Source organism: Gopherus evgoodei, chromosome 3, assembly GCF_007399415.2.
Source record: "Gopherus evgoodei ecotype Sinaloan lineage chromosome 3, rGopEvg1_v1.p, whole genome shotgun sequence".
Taxonomy (NCBI): Eukaryota; Metazoa; Chordata; order Testudines; family Testudinidae; genus Gopherus; species Gopherus evgoodei.
In genome coordinates this window covers 214,798,810-214,821,132 of record NC_044324.1, presented here as the reverse complement: position 1 = coordinate 214,821,132, position 22,323 = coordinate 214,798,810, and the positions used below count along the sequence as shown (strand labels likewise).

Here is a 22,323-nt window from a genome sequence, read left to right as displayed (position 1 = left end):
TTTCTCTTTTAGTCCTTATTTAGCAACTCCCACAGAAGTCAGTGAACTTGGTAAAAATGATGGAACTTTGTCAGGATTTGGCCCCAGGTGAATCATCTGGGTTTAAAAAAATTTCATCTAATATGTGTTTGAAATATTCTTTTTAATTCTCAAAACATTCCATTGTTATACTGTTACAAATTCCTGTTAATCATTTTGAAGACTACCTGTTTCTGTGCTTACAAATCTGTTCACAGGTGGGATGGCTCAGTCCGGGTCTAGGAAGTGTGTACCAGTGGTTGGCCTCTCCTGTATCAGGTGGTGAAAGACCTAGAATGGATAAGTTGGCTGGCCAAACATCAGGAATTGCCTGATGGTGACAGATCTGACAAATCAGGCTGGACAGAAAATGACCCAAGGAAAGATGAAAAGCTCATCAATAAGACTTGACCTGTGATCCACTCTTAAATTCTGTCTACAGTAGGAAATGTACCTGTTACTGAGAACATTTGTCAGAAACAGAGACAATGGAACCATAGGTCAAACCACAAACTTAGACAGGACCAATCCATGTTTGGCCCACGTCAGAGGCTGTTGGTTGGTAATGCCTATTGCCAATGATCGATACTTTTCCAAGTGCAGATAAGCTGTACTTGGTACAATCTCAGTGAACTTGTTCAGAATACTAACAAAGAGCTTAATTTAAAGTGGGCATCTCTCTGTCTGCGATTGACCTCCATGCATTTATGGGCAGCCATTAAAACAAAATGGAGAATAACATGACCACTGAGGAGTCGTACATGCTCAAGTATCAGAGCTTTGCTAAATCTGGTGCTCTGGACCTTGTTCCTGGGAGAATTAGCTACGGGAGCCAGCAAATTTAAAAATAACCCGATGAAAGGGCACATTTATGAAAGAGGCAATTTGACTGTAATTGCTACAAGAAAGCCTGGATAGTGCTTTGAAATCTTGAAAATATATTATGATTCTGAATAGGCTCTCAAAATTCAGTCATGTGATTCTCACCATCACTTATAACACAGAGCTCACATAAGAGCAGCTCATGGTTAGTACAATGTACTCCAATATAGAAACTAGAACTTTACATTTAAAAATGCATGCCTCTTTCCCCCCATTTTATCATACTGGTATATTTAAGGCTCAAATAAACTTGACTGTAAAAGATAAATATGCAAAAATATGAGTGCTTTCTTCCTATAAGATCTAGCAATTGTTGCAATATTTGCATACCAAGGTGCATTTACTGCATGACTAAATAATGGGCCTCACTAAGAAAGGAGTGAGAAATGTTTACAAGAGTTGCATTGATGTGCTGCCATTTTAGTGAGAGGCTTGCAGAAATATTTTTTCCCTTTAGGTAGACTGCAGCGCGTGCACAGAGCCCCATTGACTTCAGTGGGAGTTTATGTAATGTAAGAGTCTCTCTGCATAGACCCGACTGCAGGATTGGGAATGTTGTCTGTGATAAGCCTTGCTTACCCAAAGAGTAGGGAGTGGAAAGCTGTGTGTGCTTGGAGAGAGGTGCAGATGTAAGGAATATATTCATTTGTTTTCCAAAATAAATGAAAAATGCTTAACAAGGGAATAAAGAAATGCCACTGGGCAAACAAGATTGATTTAAGCTATAATTTTCTGAAGATGTCTATAATTTGTTCCTGAAAACTGTGGGTATGTCAACGCTGCAATGTAAGTCCAGGGTTAGTAGAACTCGACTTAACAGATTCTGTCTGTTGACTGAGGGCTTGAGCATCTGCACTGATTTGCAACCCCAGGTTAGGAATTATTGAATCCTAGATCCCATCTTGGGGCTCCAGCTTCTGCACTGCATTATGTGGGGCCAAGTCCAGCTGCTGTATCCCAAACTTCCTCATGCCCTCCCAAAATGTGGCTACTCGAGCCCTTTGTTCGTGGTGCAGTGTGGGAAAACTTGACTGAAATTTGTGCAAAGGACAAAGAAAGTTGACCCATGAGATTGAGGAATACTTTTGGCGGTCTCTAAATGCACAAGTCCAGTAGGACTGCATCTACAGTGCAAAACACTAGGGCTTGAATCCTGAGTCCTGGCTTGACTCAGGCCTGGACCTCCCCCTGCCCTCTCAAGCCCTAGTTTTATCACAGTTTGTGTGTAGATGGAAGCAGGGGTCAGGCTTGAGCCTGAGTTCATACCCTGGGCTTACATGGCAGTGTGGATACACCCTTAACTGAGTATATTGATGGCATAGCACAGAGTTTAGTTCGTGTGATTTGAAGAGGCAGCCATGAGATGACAAGCTTATGGGAGTGAGCCTTCTCGGTAAATGCTTATTCTAAAGATAAATAAGAATAATTTTTCAGTAGTATTGTTAGGTTAGATGAACAGGGATAAGCCACATCTAGACAACGTGATTTAGCTGTGTCCTGGGTTTGTGTGAGCGCTTCATTAGGAATCCTCCCGGCCTTCCTTTCAAATTGGGTGGCACAATATTGACCAGAGGCTCACAGGAGCACTAAGGAGTCCCCTCCAGCACTTAAGCGTGGCCTGTGGAATTAACGTAGAATATTGCCCTTTACCCCAAATGTGGACAGCGTGTGTTTTATGTTAACTGAAACCTTTCCTCCTCTGGTACAGTTCTGCCATGCCCTGTTGTGGCCAAAGAAAGAAAAGGTCGGGATTTTGACAATTGATTTCATGATTATTGCAGTGAAGTTTATTATAGAGGAAAACGTTTAAGTCTAATGCTGCTGTTTTGAAGATGGTTTCTTTGTTTTGTTTTTACTAAAGCTTGTAAGTGCTCCTGAGGTAAATCAAGAGGGGCGTTATTTCCTATGGCTCAAAGTATGACCTTGGGGATAAATCAGTGTTAAAAGGGAGGGTGATAGCAAAGCCATGGCTAGGTATTTTAGCACTTGTGGCAAGCAAACATATTTGTGGCCCCTAGAGATGGCGCATGGCGGTAGAGGGGTGCAGGTTCATGTGCCCCCTGCCAGATTTCTGCCTCCTGTTTAGTATAGAGGTTTTCCAAATGTGAGGTGTGCTCCCCGTCCCAGTTTGAAAATGTCGCCTCTTGCCAAGAGCTGGAGGATCGGAAGCTGGTATTAGCTCCGGCCTGCTCAGGCCCCTGGCTCTCTGCGCTGTGGGAGATGGGGCACTGGCTGGCTGCCCAGCAGCCCTTCCTGCCCTGCTCCCCGATCCAGGCTGCGTTTGCACACCTAGATGCTCCTCAGGCAGGATAGGCAGCACAGCTCCAAACTGCGCCCCTGATGTGCTCTTGCTTCTCCCCCAAAGAAGCCTGGAGCCGTCCCATGCCCACAGAGCCCGGCTGCCAGGAGGGCTCCCAGAGGTGCTTGCTCACCACTGCCCTGGCACTCATGACTCTGCTGCCTCTCCTGACCAGGTGCCTTGGGGAGCATCTCACGGCAGCCAGGCTCCACAGGCAGGGGTCAGCTCCAGAGGGTGTCACCAACTGGCACCGGACTCCTTCAGGAGAGAGGCAAAAGCACATTGGGGTGCAGGTCAGATCTGTGCTGCTCACCCTGTCTGGGGAGCGCACAGGTGCGCAGAGGCAGCCTGGCTCAGGGAACAGGGTCGGGAGGGTTGCCAGGCAGCCAGACAGCATCCCAGATCTCACAGGACAGTGAACCAGTGGCAGGGGCAGGCTGGGTGTCTCCCACCAGCTTCCAATCCGCTGGCTAGAGGGGTACACTCCACAGATCAAAAACCTCTGTGCAAACTGGAAGGCAGAAATCTGGGGGCGGGGGCAGGTGACTCTGCTCCCAACAAGCTGCCCCATTTTTCCACTCCCCCTGCCCTTCCCCAGCTTTGAGTCCTGGGTGGCTGCCCCCCTGGCCCTGCCCTGGTTACAGCCCTGGGAGATAGTCAAGTGCCTCTGAGTTGCAGAGTTTGTGGAGATGAATTTAGTGTGTTCCTACAGGCACTGATCAAATCCCAATATGTATTTTATTTAAGTTCTTTTTCTGTAGATGCGAAAGGTGTGCAATGGTACTTGTATTCATTTACTCAAAACATTTTTATTAAAAATAAAGAGTGAGAGAATTTATATTTTAAACTTTTTTTTTAACTGCTTTATTTTGTTTCAAGATGGGTGTTTGAAGTCCTGGAAAATATCCTTTGACTACCTGTAGAGCTGGTTCCTAAATTCCCTAATTCTCTCAGTCAAGTCTTCCGAGGTTTGAATTGTTATTACGTGTCTTTAAGATGTATAGTTCTTAATACTAATTGTGAGGACTATATATGCAATCAAATAAAATGTTGTAACATCACGGTGAAATTGTATATTTATAGTTTATAGTATATATTATAGTTTATAATAATTTGAGCTACTCAGGAACTGATTGGGAGAAATTGGTGTTTAAAAAAGAGGGGGTGCATTTATCTCTTTTTGGTAAATGTTAGGACTGTGAGGTTTAGGAGGAAGAGGAGAATTATGGGAGCAGAGAGAGGTTTGTTGAGGCAAAGAACTATTTCTTCACTTCCTGCGCAGCTGCCACAGTATATGGCTTAAAAATCTTACTTGTTGTAATCAGTCTGACTTCCACTACTGGTATTCTAGCCATCTCCTACTCATGCTTCCTCTATCACAGGTCATCCATAAACATTATTGACCTGATAAAATGTAGAGGTGATGGGAAGAGTAGTGCGGTGTTAAATAACAACAAGGACGAGTCACTAACACAGAGATCTGGATCTCTTGATAGGCTGAGATTCATGCAAGGTCAAACAAATAGGAGGAAAGTTTGTAGCACCTCCTTAGAAGAAAGTGAACTATATTTTTGAAAGCAGCAACTCTGAGAAGGACTTAGGTGTCATTATAGGCTACGTCTACACAGTGAGCTAGGAGTGTGATTCCCAATTGCCATACACATACTCATTTTGCTAGCCGGAATATAAATAGTGGTATAGCCACGGTAGCACAGGCAGCGGGCTGAGTACAAACCCACCTGAACCCCAGGAGTATGTACTCAGCACAGCTAGGCCATGCCACCACTGCTGCTGTCCATGCTAACGTGGCTACGCTGCTATTTATATTCGTGCTAGCGCTCATCGAGTCAGTGCAGATACATGTACGTGGGCTAGGAATCACAACCATAGATCATAATGTAGATGTCGCTATAGAAACCCAAAATATTACGTGGCTATATTAAAAGGGGTGCATTGAGCAGGTGAAGGGAAGTGATATTACCTCTGTATACAGCACTAGGGAGACTATTACTGGAATACTATGTTCAATTCTGGTCTCTACACTTTAAACTTGTTGTTAAAAGTCTGGAGAGGGGTCAGGGAATTTCTACAAGAATGATTTGTAGCCTGGAAAATATGCCTTACAGCAAGAGACTAAAAAGATCAATTTGTTTAGTTGATCTATGAGGAAGTTACGAGACAACTTGATCATGTAGTGCAAGTACCTAAATGGGGAGAAGATATCTGACACTACAGAGCTCTTTAATAGAGCTATCGTTCAACAGCTGGAAGCTGAACACAGCAAAGATCAAATGGAAATAAGATGCACATATTAACTAGTAAGGGTAGTTAACCATTGGAACTGCTTGTCTGGTGAGGTGGTAAATTCTCCTTTACTGGGAGTCTTCTATCAAGACCGAGTGTCTTTCTAAAAGACATGCTTTAGTTCAACCATAAACTCTTGGGCTCATTGCAAAAATCACTGGGTGAAATTCTCTGGTTTGTGTTATGCAGGAGGTCAGACTAACTTACTATAATAGACTTTGTGGAACTTACAATCTATGAATCTGTTGAGAGGGCATTTAAGGGTCTCTATGCCACTAGTGGAAGATAAGAAATTGAAAACTGTCTTCCCAAACCACTAATAGAAGGGTCTGATAGTGGAATAATATTCTTCCTCACAGTCCCTAAGAGCAGTGTTTCATGACTCATAATACAGAGCACACAATACAGCAGCCTGCACCCACAGCGATTTAAGCTGCTGGCAGCCTATATTTTGGGGTGAACCACATGGCCTGTATTTTGAGTGGTGGCCTTTATCGGTGGCTACCTCCTTGCTAGTAAAAAGCATTGGCTCAGATAAAAAGTATGTTGTCATACAAAGGATCATACTGTGTGATACAGCTGTAAGATCTTGTATCATGACTAAACTAGTGAGAGGGCACGGGATGAGATTCCTTTAAAAATAAGCGTTATCCTGTACTTTTCATACAGTTGCCCTTTAGTTCATTGCAATGCAAATGGTCACCTTAATATGAAGCCTGTAATCTAGCCCGTTGGGGGTTACTGTCATTTGGGAAGCTCTTGCTGCTGGTTCCTGAGTTAGCTTTCTAGGATCAGCGACAGGATTTCTAAGTGGACAGCTCTGGACTCCACTCCCTTTTGTGGTTTGCCAGAGCTCTGATCTAGTGAGTATCAGAGCACAATGCAAAACATTTGTATTCGGTTCTGCTTATTTTCTTTGCCTTTTCTTTTATGTTATGTGTTTTGGTTTTTTTATTCCAGACGAAATGACAGCAAGGTTGTTGATAGCAGCTGATGTGTTACTTACGCTACACATTGTGGGTAGATTTACATATGTTATTTCTTTTAACTTCTATAAATATATTCCTAGTCGTTACCATGAGCAGCAATCTACAAGTCAGTAACATAAATTAAATACATAAATACATAAATGGTTGTAGTTTTATACTATACTATTAACAAAATCAAGCCTTGCTTGTTTTGAAAACAATTTTCTAAAACTCATTGCTTATAGTTTTGAAGTTACAACAAACGCCAAGTTTTCCTAGTCTGTAAGATGCACTAGATGTGATTTTCATATTATTGATAAAAGGATGTGACAGATATGGCAATTTCCTGCAATATCTTCGGGGGATCATACTGTATTCAGTTTATGGAAAGGAGCATAAATTCTGACAAGTCAATTGTAAAAGAGTAATTCAGCAGGCCAAAAGAGAATTCGAATAGCAAGTAGCAAAAGACAAAAAGTAACAGCAATTTTTTAAAAGTACATTGGAAGTAGGAAGCCTGCCAAACAATCCGTGGGACCACTGGATGATCAAGGTGCTAAAGTAAGAAAAGGCCATTGTGGAAAATCTATGAGTTCTTTGCATTAGTCTTCAAGTGCAGAGGACGTGAGGGAGATTCCCACACTTGAGACATTCTTTGTAGGTGACAGATCTGAGCAACTATCCCAGATTGACGTGTCAGTAGAGGTGGTTTTGGAAAAATTGATCAACTAAACAGGAATAAGTCACCAGGACCAGACAGTGTTCACCTAAGAGTTCTGAAGGAACTCAAATATGAAATTGCAGAACTGCTCACTGTGATGTATAACCTATTGCTTAACTCAGCTTCGGTACTAGATGACTGGAGAATAGTTAATATGATACCAATTTTTTAAAAAGGCTCCAGGGGCAATCCTGGCAATAACAGGCTGATAAGCATAATTTCAGTACCAGGCAAATTGGTTGAAACTATAGTAAATAACAGAATGATCAGACATAGATGAACGTGATTTGTTGGGGAAGTGTCAACAGGGCTTTTGTAAAGGGGAGTCGTGTCTCACCAATCTAGTATCATTTTTGAAGGGATCAACAACCATGTGGACAAGGGTGATCCAATGGATATAGTGTACTTGGACTTTCAGAAAGTCTTTGATAATCTCCCTCACCAAAGGCTCGTAAGCAGCCAAGGGATATGAGGGAAGGTCCTCTCATGGATCAGTAACTAGTTAAAAGCGGGGAGTAGGGGGAGGATAGGAATAAATGGTCAGTTTTCCGAATGGAGAGAGGTAAATAGTGATGTCTCCCAGGGATCTCTATTGATACCAGAGCTGTTCAACATATTCATAAATGAGCTTGAAAAAGGGGTAAACAGTGAAGTGGCAGAGTTTGGAGGTGATACAAAATTACTCAAGATAAAAGCAGACTGCAAAGAGTTACAAAGGGATCTCACAAAACTGGGTAACATATGAATATACATATATTTATACACACACACATACACAAGTATATGCAAGATATTACCTCACCCGTGTTGTCTTTGGGCATCAAAATGGTAGAGAAATTTAAATGTTGATAAATGCAAAGTAACGCACATTGGAAAGCATAATCCCAACTATACATACAAAATGATGGGGTCTAAATTAGCTGTTACCACTCAGTGGTCTTGGCATCATGTGGATGTTCTCTGAAAACATTTGCTCAGTGTGCAGCAGCAGTCAAAAACACTAAGTGAATGTTAGGAATGGGGTAGATAATAAGACAATAAATATCATATTGCCACTATAAACTATAGTATGCCCACAGCTTGAATATTGCATGCAGTCCTAGTCACCCTGTCTCAAAAAAAGATATATTAGAAATGGAAGAGGTCCAGAGAAGGGCAACCCAGTGAAATTAATAGGCAGCAGGTTTAAAACAAACATGAAGAAGTACTTCACACAACGGACAGTCAACCTGTGGAACTTGTTGCCTGCAGATGTTGTGAAGGCCAAAAATATTATTGGATTCAAAAGTTCATGGAGGACAGGCCATCTGTGGCTATTAGCCAAGATGGTCAGGGATGCAGGCCCATGCTATGGGTTTCCGTAAGCCTCTGGTTGCCAGATGCCAGGACTGGATAACAGGGGATTGATCATTTGATGATCGTCCTGTTCTATTCCTTCCCTTTGAAGCATTCTGTATTGGCCACTGTTGGAAGACAGGATATTGGGCTAGACGGATCATTGGTGTGATGCAGTATTGTAGGCCGCTGTATATGTAATTCCATGGAGGACAATGACCACAACCCCTCCAAGAACTAAGAACAGTGAGGGGGGGCATTAGACAAATTCACATAGCTTGTAACACCTCCAGCTGGGGAAGTATCACCACCTTGAGAGTCTGGCATTTACTCGTTCAAACTGGAGTCTCTAGAGGCCAGCAAAGAAAGGACTTTTGGATAAATAGCTTGATTTTAAAATGATTTGACCTTCTGAAGATAATAAAGTAATAAGTAACAGTCAGCATAGATTTGTCAAGAAGAAATGTCAGACCAACGTAATAGCCTTAAAGAATCCTGTGGCACTTTATAGACTAACAGACGTTTTGGAGCATGAGCTTTCGTGGGTGAATACCCACTTCCTCAGATGCATGTAATAGCCTTGTTTGACAGGGTAACAAGCCTTGTGGATGGGGGGGAAGTGGTAGGTGTGGTATATCTTGACTCTAGTAAAGCTTTTGATACTGTCTCTCCTGACCTTCTCATAAACAAACTATGGAGATATAACTTAGATGGAGCTACTATAAGGTGGATGCATAACTGGTTGGAAAACTGTTCACAGTCAAACTGGACGGCCATATCGAATGGGGTCCCTCAGGGCTCATTGCGGGGTATGGTTCTGTTCAGTGTCTGCATCAATGATTTGGATAATGGCATAGAAAGTACACACTTATAAAATTTGCGGACATACCAAGCTGGAAGGGGTTGCAAGTGCTTTGGAGGATAGGATTAAAATTCAAAATGATTTGGACAAACTGGAAAAATAATATGAAGTAAATAGGATGAAATTCAACAAGGAGAAATGCAAAGTACTCCACTTAGGAAGGAACAATCAGTTGCACACATACAAAATGAGAACTGATAGCCTAAGGAGGAGTACTGTGTAAAGGGATGTGGGGTTAGTGGATCACAAGCTAAATATGAATCAACAGTGTAACGCTGTTGCAAAATAATCAAGCATTCTGGGATGTATTAGCAGGAGTGTTATAAGCAAGACACGAGAGGTAATCCGCTCTATTCGACACTGATTAGCCCTCAGCTGAAGTATTGTGTACAGTTCTGGGCATCACATCTTTTCTGAAATGTGGACGAATTGGAGAAAGTCCAGAGGAGAGCAACAAAAATGACTAAAGGTTTAGAAAACATGTCCTATAAGGAAAAATAGAAAAAAAATTGGGTTTGTTGAGTCCGGAGAAGAGAAGACTGAAGGGGACATAACAGTTTTCAAGTACATGAAAGGTTGTTTCAAGGAGCAGGGTGTAAAATTGTTCTTAACTTCTGAGGATAGGCCAAAAAGCAATGGGCTTAAATTGCGGCAAGGGAGGTTTAGGTTGGATGTTAGGAAAACCTTCCTGTCAGGGTGGTTAAGCACTGGAACAAATTGCCTATGGCAGTTGTGAAACCTTCATCATTTGGAGGTTTTTAAGAACGGGTTAGACAAACAGCTGTCAGGAATGGTGTAGTTATTATGTAGTCTTGCCTTGAGTGCAGGGGACTGGACTAAATGACCCTTCCAGTCCTACACTTCCATGATTCTTTCTAATCCTGCAGATGGACAGGGAGCCTCTGTCCAAGGCCGGAGAAGGCAGTTCTTCCTGGGAATGCTTGGAAGGACTTTGCTGAGGCCCCATAATACTGATCAGTGACCTTTAGGTAAGCTTTTAGCACAGGTATAGGAACTTGCATTGTTTTTAATGTTTTCTGTGTAATGCTTTCACCTTAAGAATGAATATACTTACTTAAAAAGAGCTGTGTGATAACTTATTACTGCTGGCAATTGTTATTCATAGCCTTCAAAGAGTAAGCAAAGTGCAGATGCCAGGCCTGTTTAGGCAATCTAGCTTGCTGGGATATCACAGTGTAGACAGGAAATTGTGCAATCTGGAAAAACCCTGGTCAGGATGGAGAGGGAGACATGTCTCTGCCCAAGAGAGGTGATGGCTGAGGAGCTGAGAGCTTAAAGTTAGATGCCCTTGGTGGATCACGGAGGGATTATACAGTACTGTCACCCTGAACTGTGACAGGGATCTCTAACTTGCAATTTTCTGAGAGTGAGGAAAAAGACAGCAGCCCCTTAATCGTAATTGGGGAGAGGTTGAAATTTTAAATGTAATTTTAAATAATAATAAGGAAATAATATTACTATGGTGGCTTTCGTGCAAGGATCTCAAAATCTTGTACAGCCCCACGAGGTACGCATCATTCCCACTGTGGAGTGGTATACTGAGTGCACAGAGAGATTAAACGACTTGCACGGGGTTATGGAAGAAGCTTGTGGAAGAGCACAAGTAGAATCCCTGTGCCCTACCACCTGGCCCTGTGCTTTATTCACAAGCCTGTCCTTTTGTCTTCTCTTCTTGAGAAGAAACAATAATATTATTTATAGCCACTAATTCTTTTTATTGGAGAATATAGAGAATACTGTTTTATGCATTAGTGCAAATGGAAGCATTTTCAGCTGAAGCAGAGAATTAATGTTAATTATGTTATATATCACTGTCCAGTTATATTTCTGATAGTAAAAGTACATAAATGGAACTCACATATTCAGAAGGTCTGGCTGGTTTCATGTAGGCTGTTGATCTGTGTATTTTGATGTATATATCAAGGACTGTGACAAAAGGCAGGAGGTGATAAGACTAATAGCATAAAAATGCAGGGTTGTTTTCCCCCCCATAATAAGGCAATTTTTTTAAATGGAAAATGTATCAGAAGTATCTGTTCTTGAAAACAATCTCTGGCAAAGTCTCCTAATGGTGCCATTTGAGGCCATTTGTTAGGAAATTTTATGATAAGAGCAAGAGAGAAGATATCAGTCCTTCGTTTTGGGAACACTTATGTCTGTTCTGAAGTTAAAGATAAAATCAAATAAAAGTTAAAATTCAGAGCATTCTTTCTGTCTAATGGAAGCCGTGTTCTAATTCTGGCTGACAGTGTATTAGTCTGCTATTTAGAATTCGGTAATGCACAAACACTGCAAAGGTGTTTTCCATAATACTGATTACACAGTCTATAGTAAAACTTCTCCCGAGTCTTACGTAAGCGTCTCACTATGCTCATTTAGGCAAGATCATTGCTTGCCCAGTGTGCCCCCATTAGGGAAAAGAGGCACCCCTCTTGAGCCCATCGTGTGGATGGAAGGACAGTCTCCATGGGACACTACGCCATCCCCCATGCAAAAGAGTGGAGAATAGGTTGGCAAGTGTGTGGCCTGGGCATTGACTCTCCTCCCCTGACAGTGGCTGCCAGTGTGCAGTTGAGCCAGCCCAGACATAGGAAATATTGCCTCCTTGTGCCTCTCAGAGTCTGGGCTACTTGCACTGCCACTTACTCAGGGCAGATTGCATTTGTCACAGTCTTACCATTACAGGTTAGCCTTAATCATGAAAGGTTCATCCGGCTCTCAGAAGGAGTTTCATCTGTGTAAGGATTGCAGAATCAGGACTAAAATTGTATCATATAGGCTCAGTTTAGACTTTGGTCTACACACGCATCCAGAGTGGATTACCTGCCTGGACCTTGCATCTGGTTGTGCAGGAATAAATAAGGCTCTTGGTCACCTCCTGCCTGGAACGGGTATGTGCAAAGTGGGCAGGGCATTGGCAGAGCCTTGGTTGTACTATACATTCGCTGGCTGTCTTGGCCTGGAAGCAGTGTACTGCTGATATAGGCTAGCAGCATATTACAGCCACCTGGGAGCAAGAAGGAAGCGTGGGAAAAGTGTTGTCTTGGGCGTGTCTGAGCACAGTGCCTCCTGAATTACTCCTGGGATGGTGGTGCTTACACACCAGCCCTTGCTGAGCGCAGTGCCTAAATCTCAGTCCCAGGATTTTAAATTGGAGCCTTGATAATGACAAACAGCCAGATTCTGCCATTTTTTCCTCACAACGTGTAGTATCTGATGACAAACAGTCCTACTGAAATCGGCTGGAGCTTCTCACAGAACAGGATACTGAGCAGCATGAATAAAAGTATTAGTGTCCAGCCCCTAAGGTTTTAAATACATCCCTCCCCACAGGTTTATTGACTTTAAAAACAATGAAAAATAATCTAGTTTTCACCTATGAGATATGTGGTCGTTTTTTATAGGATAAAATATCGTGATTGAATCTGGAAGCAGCCATGCTAATACATGGTTTCAAAAAATTAAATTGTTGATTCCCTTGAGTCAGAGAGATTCCCAACCTTCCATGCTAATTCAATATGCATTATTGTTAATACAAGAGTTTCTCACCCATCAGTTTACTGGAACTATCAGGATATTGTGCATCCCAGAGTGCACTTGTAAGCCGACAAGTCACTGCCAAATTGAACACAACAATTTGTACATTAGATGCCGTCAATTCAGTATTTGATAGGGTGTTAAATGGTATGTGATGGGACTATTTGCACAGTGATGCAGTATGAGTAAGACATTTTCGGGTAGAGTATCCTGCTCATACTATGTTGGTTTTCAAAAAACATTGTCTAAATTAAAATGGACTTTGTACCCTGATATTTTAGTTGGATCCTGAATTAATAGTGGCTGTTAGTTCATGTGTGGTTCAACTTGTACAAAAATCCACAGTAGTAGATAAACCTCCTTCCATACTCTCTACTCCTCTACAGATTCTCTTCTGTAAATCCTTACCTGCATAATATACCTGCCTATTTTATATAAATATAGCTAATATGAGATGCATATAAAAATACTGCTGAAAATAGCTAGTTTTATGTGTCGAGTAAATGGCTTTTGAAATAAAAAATCCCAAATAAAAATGTAAAAAGATTTTGCCTTTTAGTATACGATTCTGCTATAGCACTTACCTTTCAGTGAAATGCTTGCATATATTACCAGTTGTGCTAATGAATGTTACTTAGGTGTATGTTAATCTGCAGCTAATTAAACTCTTGCATTGATTTAAACGGGTATTTAAATTGATTAATGATTAGGGCCCTACCAAAATCATGGTCCATTTTGGTCAATTTCACAGTCATAGGATTTTTTTAAATCGTACATTTCATGATTTCAGCTATTTAAATCTGAAATTTCAGGGTGTTGTAATTGTAGGGGTCCTGCCGCAAAAAGGAGTCGTGGGGTGGGTTGCAAGGTTATTTTGGGGAGGGGGTTGTGGTACTGCTACCCTTTCTTCTGTGCTGCTGCTAGTGACACCACTGCCATCAGAGCTGGTCAGCTGGAGAGTGGCGGCTGCTGGCCAGGAGCCCAGCTCTGACGCCAGAGCCACTGCCAGCAGCAGTGCAGTAGTCAGGATGGCATGGTATGGTATTGCCACCCTTACTTCTGTAATGCTGCCTGCAGGCTGGACCCTCAATCAGCAGCCGCCACTTTCCTGCTGCCCATCTCTGAAGGCAGCAGTGCATAAGTAAGGGTGACATGGTATAGTATTGCCACCCTTGCTTCTGCGCTGCTGCTGGCAGGGTGCTGCCTTCAGAGCTGGGCGCCCTGTCAACAGCCGCCGCTCTCCAGCTCTGAAGGCAGTGCAGAAGAAAGGGTGGCAATACCCCCTAAAATAACCTTGCAACTCCCCTGCAAATCCCTTGCGGGTCAGGACCCCTAGTTTGAGAAAGATTGGTTTCCTGTGTGAAATCTGTATAGTATAGGGTAAAAGCACATCTAACACCAGATTTCACTGGGGGAGACCAGATTTCACAGTCTGTTTTTTATGGCCGTGAATTTGGTAGGGCCCTATTAATGATAAAATCTGCATTAGTCTTTCGGATAATTGTCATGTTCAGTCACTCTTTAAAACATTTTTCAGTCAAAAACTAATTTTAAAAGTAGAAGATCTTTGATAAAAATATAACGTTATGTGAGGAAAACTCTTAATATGCAAACCCACTGTTGTGTTTTTATAAAATGTTTTGCTGCAAGGAAAGCCAGCTGTTTGTCTCCAACAGTCCATGCAGTCTTCCTTATAGAAAGCACCAATTGAACTAGGCTGTTTCTTTATGTTTCATTTCAGGTTTTTCACACGTAATCATGGCAAAACCTTATGAATTTAACTGGCAGAAGTCAGTCCCTTCCTTTATGCAAGATGGAGCTGTGTTTGACAGATACGAAGAGGTAAGGGGCCAGTTGAATAATGTTCCTGTCCTTTTCCCTTTCTTTTCTAGATGTTGCAAAAGTTACAAAGAATTTTTTTCCCAAGATGTTAAATAAATAAAAGTTTCAAACAAAATCTGCATGAAGGTAGAAAAGAAATATTAACACTTTGTTACGATACAATTTCTTGCTACCAAAAATCCTCATTTAAAATACATTTTATAATGACTGATTTAATCCCCTGATTTGAAAATAATCCCCGAGTAAGAGAAACATTTTGATTTAAATCCTTTCTATCTGTAACAGACATGCAGCTCTCTGTTGTGGAGTCATCGTAGTATTGTACACAAAGTACATTCCCCCAGAAAAGTGAACCCTGTCCTTTTTTTAAACTTACTGTTTTTGGAATGAGTCCTCCTACTTGTGAAAATAGACTAAGAACCTACATGCAGTATGGAAAAATAGAAGATCACCAAAACATTTATACTGTAAATCAAAGACACCATTTGAAAACAAGAGTGGTTTTATCTCCTTTAGTTAATCGACCTATGCTTTATCTGGAATATGATTAATATGATCCTGCTTTCAGCCGCACTTTAATGCAGGTCTGTTGAAGGAAAGGAAAGTGGGACATAACATTTGATATAAGCTTCCAAAATAAAATGCAGAGACCTTTGCCTTATATTCAACATCAATTTGCTTATGAAAATAGTTTTACTAAGGTTTGTTTTTAATCTTTTTTTATTTGACTGAAAATCTCTAAGTTAAAAGTATTTTGAGTAATGCCTTCAGGGATATTATGTTTTCCTTTAATCTCTTGAAATGACCAAAACATATTTGTATCATAGTCACCTGCCAAGATAGACCTAGCTTTCTTATCCCCCACTTTCTGTGCTGGATTAGGTAAACTAATATGAAACGTGTTTGGTAAATGTTGCCCTTTGAAAGAAGGATCTTAAATTCTTTATTTTTCATTCTGCAAATGCTTTTTTGAATGATTTAGCATATGCTAAAAAATTGGGCTCAGCTGATCCAATGGAATGTGTGGTTTTGCTTTCAAGAATGTTTAATAATGATCACCCTATTATGAACATTGTTGTTCTTTTGTGCAGTACAAGATAAAGTAAATGATTCCTTGCTGTCCTGGGTTGGTTATTCTGACCCTTCTAAAGGCAGGCAGATATTTTCAAAGTACAAGTTACAACTTGTGGCTCACGGGAAATTATAGGCCAGTCAGCCTAACTTTGATACCTGGAAACATACTGGAATAAATGATTAAACAGTTTGTAAGTATCTAGAGGATAATATGTTTATAAAGAATAGTGAGCTTGGATTTGTCAAGAACAAATCATGCCAGACTAACCTAATTTCCTTCTTTGACAGGATTTCTGGCCTAGGGGATAGGGAGGAAACAGTAGATATGATTTATGTTAATTATAGTAAGACTTTTGATACTGTCTCCCACACGTCGTTCTTATAAGCAAACTAGGGAAATGTGGTCTAAGGTGGGTACACAATTAGTTGAAAGACCACACTCAAAGTGGTTCCCCATGAAACTGGGCTGGCATATCCAGTAGGGTCCTATAGAGATCAGTCCTAGGTCCGGTGCTATTCAGAATTTTCATTGATGACTTGGATAATGGACTAATAAGTATACTTATACAAAATGTGGATGACACCAAGTTTGAGAGAGGTTGTAGTACTTGGAGTACAGGATTAGAATTCAAAATGACCGTGGTACATTGGAGAATTGGTTGGAATTCCGCAAGATGAAATTTAGTAAAGACACGTTCAAAGTACTTCACTTAGGAAGGAAAAATCAAATGCACAACTACAAAATAAGGATAACTAGTGGTAGTACTGCTGAAAAGGATCTGTGGGTTATAGTGGATCACAAATTGTTGACTCAATTCCATATTCAGTGTGATGCAGTTGCGAAAAAGGCTAATACAATTTCAGGGCTGTATTAACAGGAATGTCGTATGTAAGACATGGGAGTAATTGTCCCACTCTACTTGGTATTGGTGAGGCCTCAGCTGAAGAACTGTGTCCAATTCTGAGTGCCACACTTTAGGAAAGCTGTGGGCAAATTGGAGAATGGCCAGAGGAGAGCAGCATAAGTGATAAAAACTTTAGAAAACCTGTCTTACATGGAAGAGTTAAAAACCTGTTCATGTTTAGTCTTGAGAAAAGAAGAACGAAGGGGGACCGGATAACAGTCATCAGATTTGTTAAGGGCTGTTTAAAAGAGGACGGTGATCAATTATTCTCCATGTCCACTGAAGGTAGGAGAAGTAGTAATGGGCTTAATATGCAGCAAGGCAATTTTAGGTTCAATATTAGATAACTATAGAGGTAGTTAAGCTCTGGAACAAGCTTCCAAGGGAGGTTGTGGAAACCCCATCATGGGAGGTTTTTAAGAGCAGCTTAGTCAAACCCCTGTCATGGATGGTCTAAGACAGAGGTTCTCACAACAAATTTTTTGGTGGCTTCAGAATGCGGCCACCAACTCTTGCTGGTGGCTGCTCTGACAATTTTTCCTAAAATACTTAATTAACTTGAGGAAAAACAAATAAATATTCACATGTACATTCTCAAATCACTGTAATTTATCTATGATGGGGTTTTTAAATTTTTTTTGCATACTCAATAATAAAAATATTGTACAGTTGTCTCTGTTCTTTACTGGATCTAAACAGAATAGAAACACAGATAAGGTGCTTTGAATGTTCTTGTCTTTTTTTTCTTGTTTCTTTTCTATTTTTTTTAAGACTTGCTAGCTATAAGTAAGTCTGCTGTGAAAAGTGATATTTGTATGTTTGTTAATATCACTTTTCACAGCAGACTTACTTGCCCTGGCAAGCTCAGGGACAAATTAAGCCCTGGATGGGGAGGTGGGTACAGCGGCAGTGGGGACATGGGTGATGGGGCACTGAGGGAGGCATTGGGGACCAGAGGTGATGGTGGGGTTGAGCTTGGGCCAGAGCCCACCACCAGGCAGCCAGGGAATGGACCCCAAAGCCCCACAGTCAGGGGACAGAGCCTGGGGACAGAGCTCAAAGCCGCATGGCTTGAGCCCGCCACCCCAGGGCTGAAACCCAACCCCACCGCCCCGGGGAAGGTGGGGAACTCACTGACTGCCTGCTCCTCCAGCTTGTGTCCCCCAGAGGAGGGTGGGGCCCAACCACTGCTGGTGGCCCCTGGGGAGGGGCCGCTGCTTTGCCAGCTCCCCCATGACTGCCCGGAAAGCTGTGGATGCAAGAAGAGTCCCTGATGGCCAAATACGGGCAGGGTGGCTGCGTTTGAGAAACGCTGGTCTAAGATTCCTGCCTCGGTGCAGGGGCTGCATCTGATGTCCCTTCCAGCCCTACATTTCTATGATTCTAAGATGTAAGAAGTAGCTGAGTACAGCTGAATTTTGGAAGAAGTCGCCAGTCAAAAGCACCCTTGAAATAAAAGGCACCAGTGCCAGTTGTGTGGCATATTAAAGTTCACCTCTGTTTAGTGGCTAGGGCCAGGGCTGCATTTTTACAGCACTAACCAAGGGAATGGTACAGCATTTAACATCAAACAAACTTCAGAGGCAGTGGGTTTCTTAAGGATGAGAAAAGGACTGAGCCTTACTTTAACTGCTAGTAATTTCACCTACCTAATCAATTTTGACATTTGGGAATGGAATTAGGCCTTGCCACTGTATGCATAAATCAGATTTTATTAAGTGCTGTGCTGTGCTGAATTCATTGTGTTTTGAGTCATGTGCACTTCTTTTTACACTGACTGCTAATAGGGAGTCCTCCTGCCTGCCTTATTTGAAGCAGAAAACATGTGGTTTTCTGTATCCTTTATTGTTTGCTGTAAGTACTGAGTGGTAAATTTACCCAGTTTTGCCCCAGAACACTTGTAAACTTATCTGCTTGGTAGCCCAGCCTCTTTGATGATATCATCAAGTTTGTTGTTGGTTGGGATATTATTATTTATTTAATAGAATTACAGTAATGCCTAGATATCCTAACCAGGTTTGTGCTAGGCATTGTACATACCCATAGCAAGAGCCCTCCTGTGAAGGATTTATAATCTTAATTTGGGATTTTCAAAAGAGCCTAAGGGGTTTAGGCACCCAGCTGTCATTGAAATTCTACATTGAACTTCCAGCCTAAACAAGCAAAGCAGAGATGCGCAACAGAGACCCAGTGGGGTAGCTGGTCCAGGATTACATAGAAGGTCAGCGGCAGAGCTGCAAATAGGACGTAGCTCCTGAGTCTGAGTGCAGTGTCCTAACTACTAGACCACAATGCCTCCCAAGGAAGCGATGTTCACAAAACGTAATTTCACTGACGGACTAGAAGGTCTCGGACGAAGTCTGGATTGCTGTGCTAGAAGTAAACATCAGCGAGAGGAATTAGAGGCCACGTGGGATATGCTTCCTTTCTCTTTGGGCCAGGCAGTACCACACCTGAATATTGAAAGGCTTTTTCTTTAGAATGGGAATATTTTAGTGAAGAAGGCTGATGGTCAAAGGTTAGCAATGGTATTGGACTGTGTAACGTCTAGAATTTGTGGTTGCTGGTGTTTCCCTCACTGTATTAGGAGAAAAACTGCCGAAGCAATTAGTTAGTGGAACCAGTGCATGCTAAGTAGTGGACATTGGACTGAGGGCAGTTCATATGGCCATCTTTGTAGGAAAAGTTATTTTTATACTGAGTGCTTTTAGTCACATGGGGATCCAACAAGCCATGAAAAATTTCCCCATTTTATTTGCGTTGACCTTGCTTATTGAGGAGATCCTCTATTCCAGAGTTTTTCAACCTGAGTCGGGACCCAAAATTGCATCATCAGAATGTTTCAAAGGGTTGCCTGGCAGCTCCTGTCCCATGCGGCTGGCTGGGCTCACCTCCCTGCTCCAGGTACTGCAACCTCTGGGGTCCCAGCGCCACTCAGGTTTCGCCCAGCCATCATGATGACGAGAGTCCAGGTAAGACAAAGCCGAGTGAGTGACACTGCAACCCCATGAGCCATGTCACAACTCCACTCACGCAAATTTGGTCCAATTGGGTACGGACCCAAACCTGAGTGACGCTGTAACTCTGGAAGTCGCAACTCCCGGCACAGAGAACCCAGCCCAGCAGCCCCACAGCACAGGAGCTTCCACTATGAGGTGAGTGCCAGACAGGATTCAACCTCTCCAGGGGGCAGGATCAGACCAAAACCACCCCAGGGCCTCTACCCCCAGACTATTTACTGAGTCATGACAGGCTATAAACATTTACAAATGGGTCCTGCCCTGAACCCAGAATGGTTGAGGACCACTGCTCTATTCCATGCAGATTTTAAAAGGCTTTCCCTTTAGCAGGTCGCTAGCTGCAGTTTTTATATATGCAGCTTTACAGGGATACCCATGCATCCGGTACATTTTATGAAGTGCAAGGATTAAGTAAAAGGCAGTAAGTGGTGAGGTGTGGTCTAGCAGCCTGGATATAGGAGAGGGCCCAGGAAGCGCCTGATATCCAACCCTGACTATGCCCCTGAATCTATGGTAAATTCTAACCCTTCTCTCTGTTTCCCTATCTGTAAAATGAAGATAATTGTTTCCTACCTCACAGTGGTGCTGCAGTAATTAATATTCGCAAGTGCTTTGAAGCTGAAAAGTGCTGTATGTGCTTTGTGCTATTATTTAAGAGGCAGATGCTCTTCAATGCTGAATGTGTTCTGGGTCAAGGGAGAGAAGTAGTAGGCAGGTCTGGCTTCTTTGTGGCCCATCCTGCAGCAAAACTCTTATTAACGTAAATGGGTGCTCCTTGCATGGAGGGCTTGTGGGATGGTGCCAACTGAGTTGGAAGAGTTAAAAATCCTCCTGTCCACATGATCCTTTTGTGTGGAAAATGGCCCCAGGTGTCTGCATGGGCTTGCTGTCCTGTGTTGGAGAGGACAGGGCATTTTCAAAACCAAACTGTAGTCCTTTCCTTTACACACAAAATAAAGTGCTTCCCTCCGTCACTCACAGCATCACTGCTCCCTGCACACGTGCTCACTGTTTGTTATAACATAATCTTTTTTAATTAAAAAAAGATTGGCCAGGGTTGGGCTTTTTGTTCCCTTTAAAAATGACTGATTTGGAACAGTGGGATGTTTCCTTACCTTTTAGTTTCACATCTGACATTAAAATAGTTTGGGGGTGGGCATGCACTTTTTGTGTTTTTTTTAGTAAGGCTGACCTGCTCGGTTTTTGTTTTTTTTTAAATCTAATGGGTGTCTGTTTCCACTCCTTCCGAACTGCTTTATATACTAATCTCCTCTGCCAGACTAGCACTCTGCAATATATTGCAAAATGTGGTGGTTTGACCCCAAGCAGTGCTGCCAATTCTTTCAAGCCTCACAATATTTGGTGAGGTTCTTTTTGGAAGCTTGTGGTTAGGTGAGAAAATCAGCTTTCATTTAGAAAGAGAAGTTTCTAGCACTTGTGGCTGTGGAAAAGGCCTAAAGATGAGAACCGAGTCTGCTGTAATGTCTTAAAAACCAGAAGTCAAATAAAAAAAAGTTCTAATATTTATTAGGCTTAAAAATCATGAGATTTTAAAAAAAACTCATGATTTCTGCAGTGACTCATGATTTTTGAATGCTTGGGAAATGCAAAGCTGTTGGGGAAAAGGTGAAAAATCTTTAAGTTTGAGCAGCAAATTAATGCCTGACAGTATTTGTCAACATCACCAAAATATTTTGTTATATTTCTCTTTCAACAGGAGTCCTTTGTCTTCGAACCAAACTGTCTCTTTCAAGTGGATGAATTTGGTTTTTTCCTAAGATGGAAAAGTGAAGGAAAGGTACAGTACTGTTGTACCATGAACATCGCTATCTGCCTATGTTGTTGCACTTGGTTTGTTTCCTGGCTAATTTTTAATCACTAAAAATTACATGTGGCTTTGTAATTATTTACAGTGAGATAGCTTAACTCCTGTGTTTTTAGAAGTTACATAAGTGAAATTCTTGACAGGTTATTAACAGACATGAAAAGAAAATACACTGTTTTGTGTTAATTAACTGCAATTGCATTTAAGACTCATTGTTTATTTTTACTTCACTTCCTATTTGGATCTGCACTGTGTTTCGCCAGACGCTAACATGCTTTCTCTTACCGTTCCAGGAAGGACAGGTATTAGAATGCTCCCTGATCAACAGTATTCGTCTTGGGGCTGTACCAAAGGTACTCTGTAATTAGTTTATACTGTTCTTTTAAACAAAGAGTGTTTAAGCTGAAGGTGAAGTGGGGACTGCAGTGCAGCTTGTTACAAAATAATGCCAGCACAACTTTGCTTGTAAAATCATAACCTAAAACATTTAACTTTAAGATTAAGTGGTTTTATTTTATTTCAGTGTCAAGGATTTGTAATATGGTAATGCCATGTCAGTGCTGACCTTCCAAGAGGCTGTGAAATCTAGGCACTCACTATTAAAAGGATCCTGTCAAGAGTTTTTAAATTATTTTTTGAACTATTATATCATCATTTTAGGAGGTTGAAAATATTTTCTGGTTTAATTTTTTCCCTTGGTCATTCAAGAT

The 22,323-nt window shown here is 41.7% G+C and overlaps 1 protein-coding gene across 1 annotated transcript in view; it reads left to right on the top strand.

The window, feature by feature from the left end:
• PLCB4 (phospholipase C beta 4) overlaps nt 1-22,323 on the top strand; it is a 319,181-nt gene that overhangs the window by 171,422 nt on the left and 125,436 nt on the right. The window contains 3 exon segments of the mRNA XM_030558019.1: nt 14,689-14,789; nt 21,506-21,586; nt 21,907-21,966. Of these exon segments, the coding sequence (XP_030413879.1) occupies nt 14,706-14,789; nt 21,506-21,586; nt 21,907-21,966 (225 nt within the window). The 5' untranslated portion in view covers nt 14,689-14,705.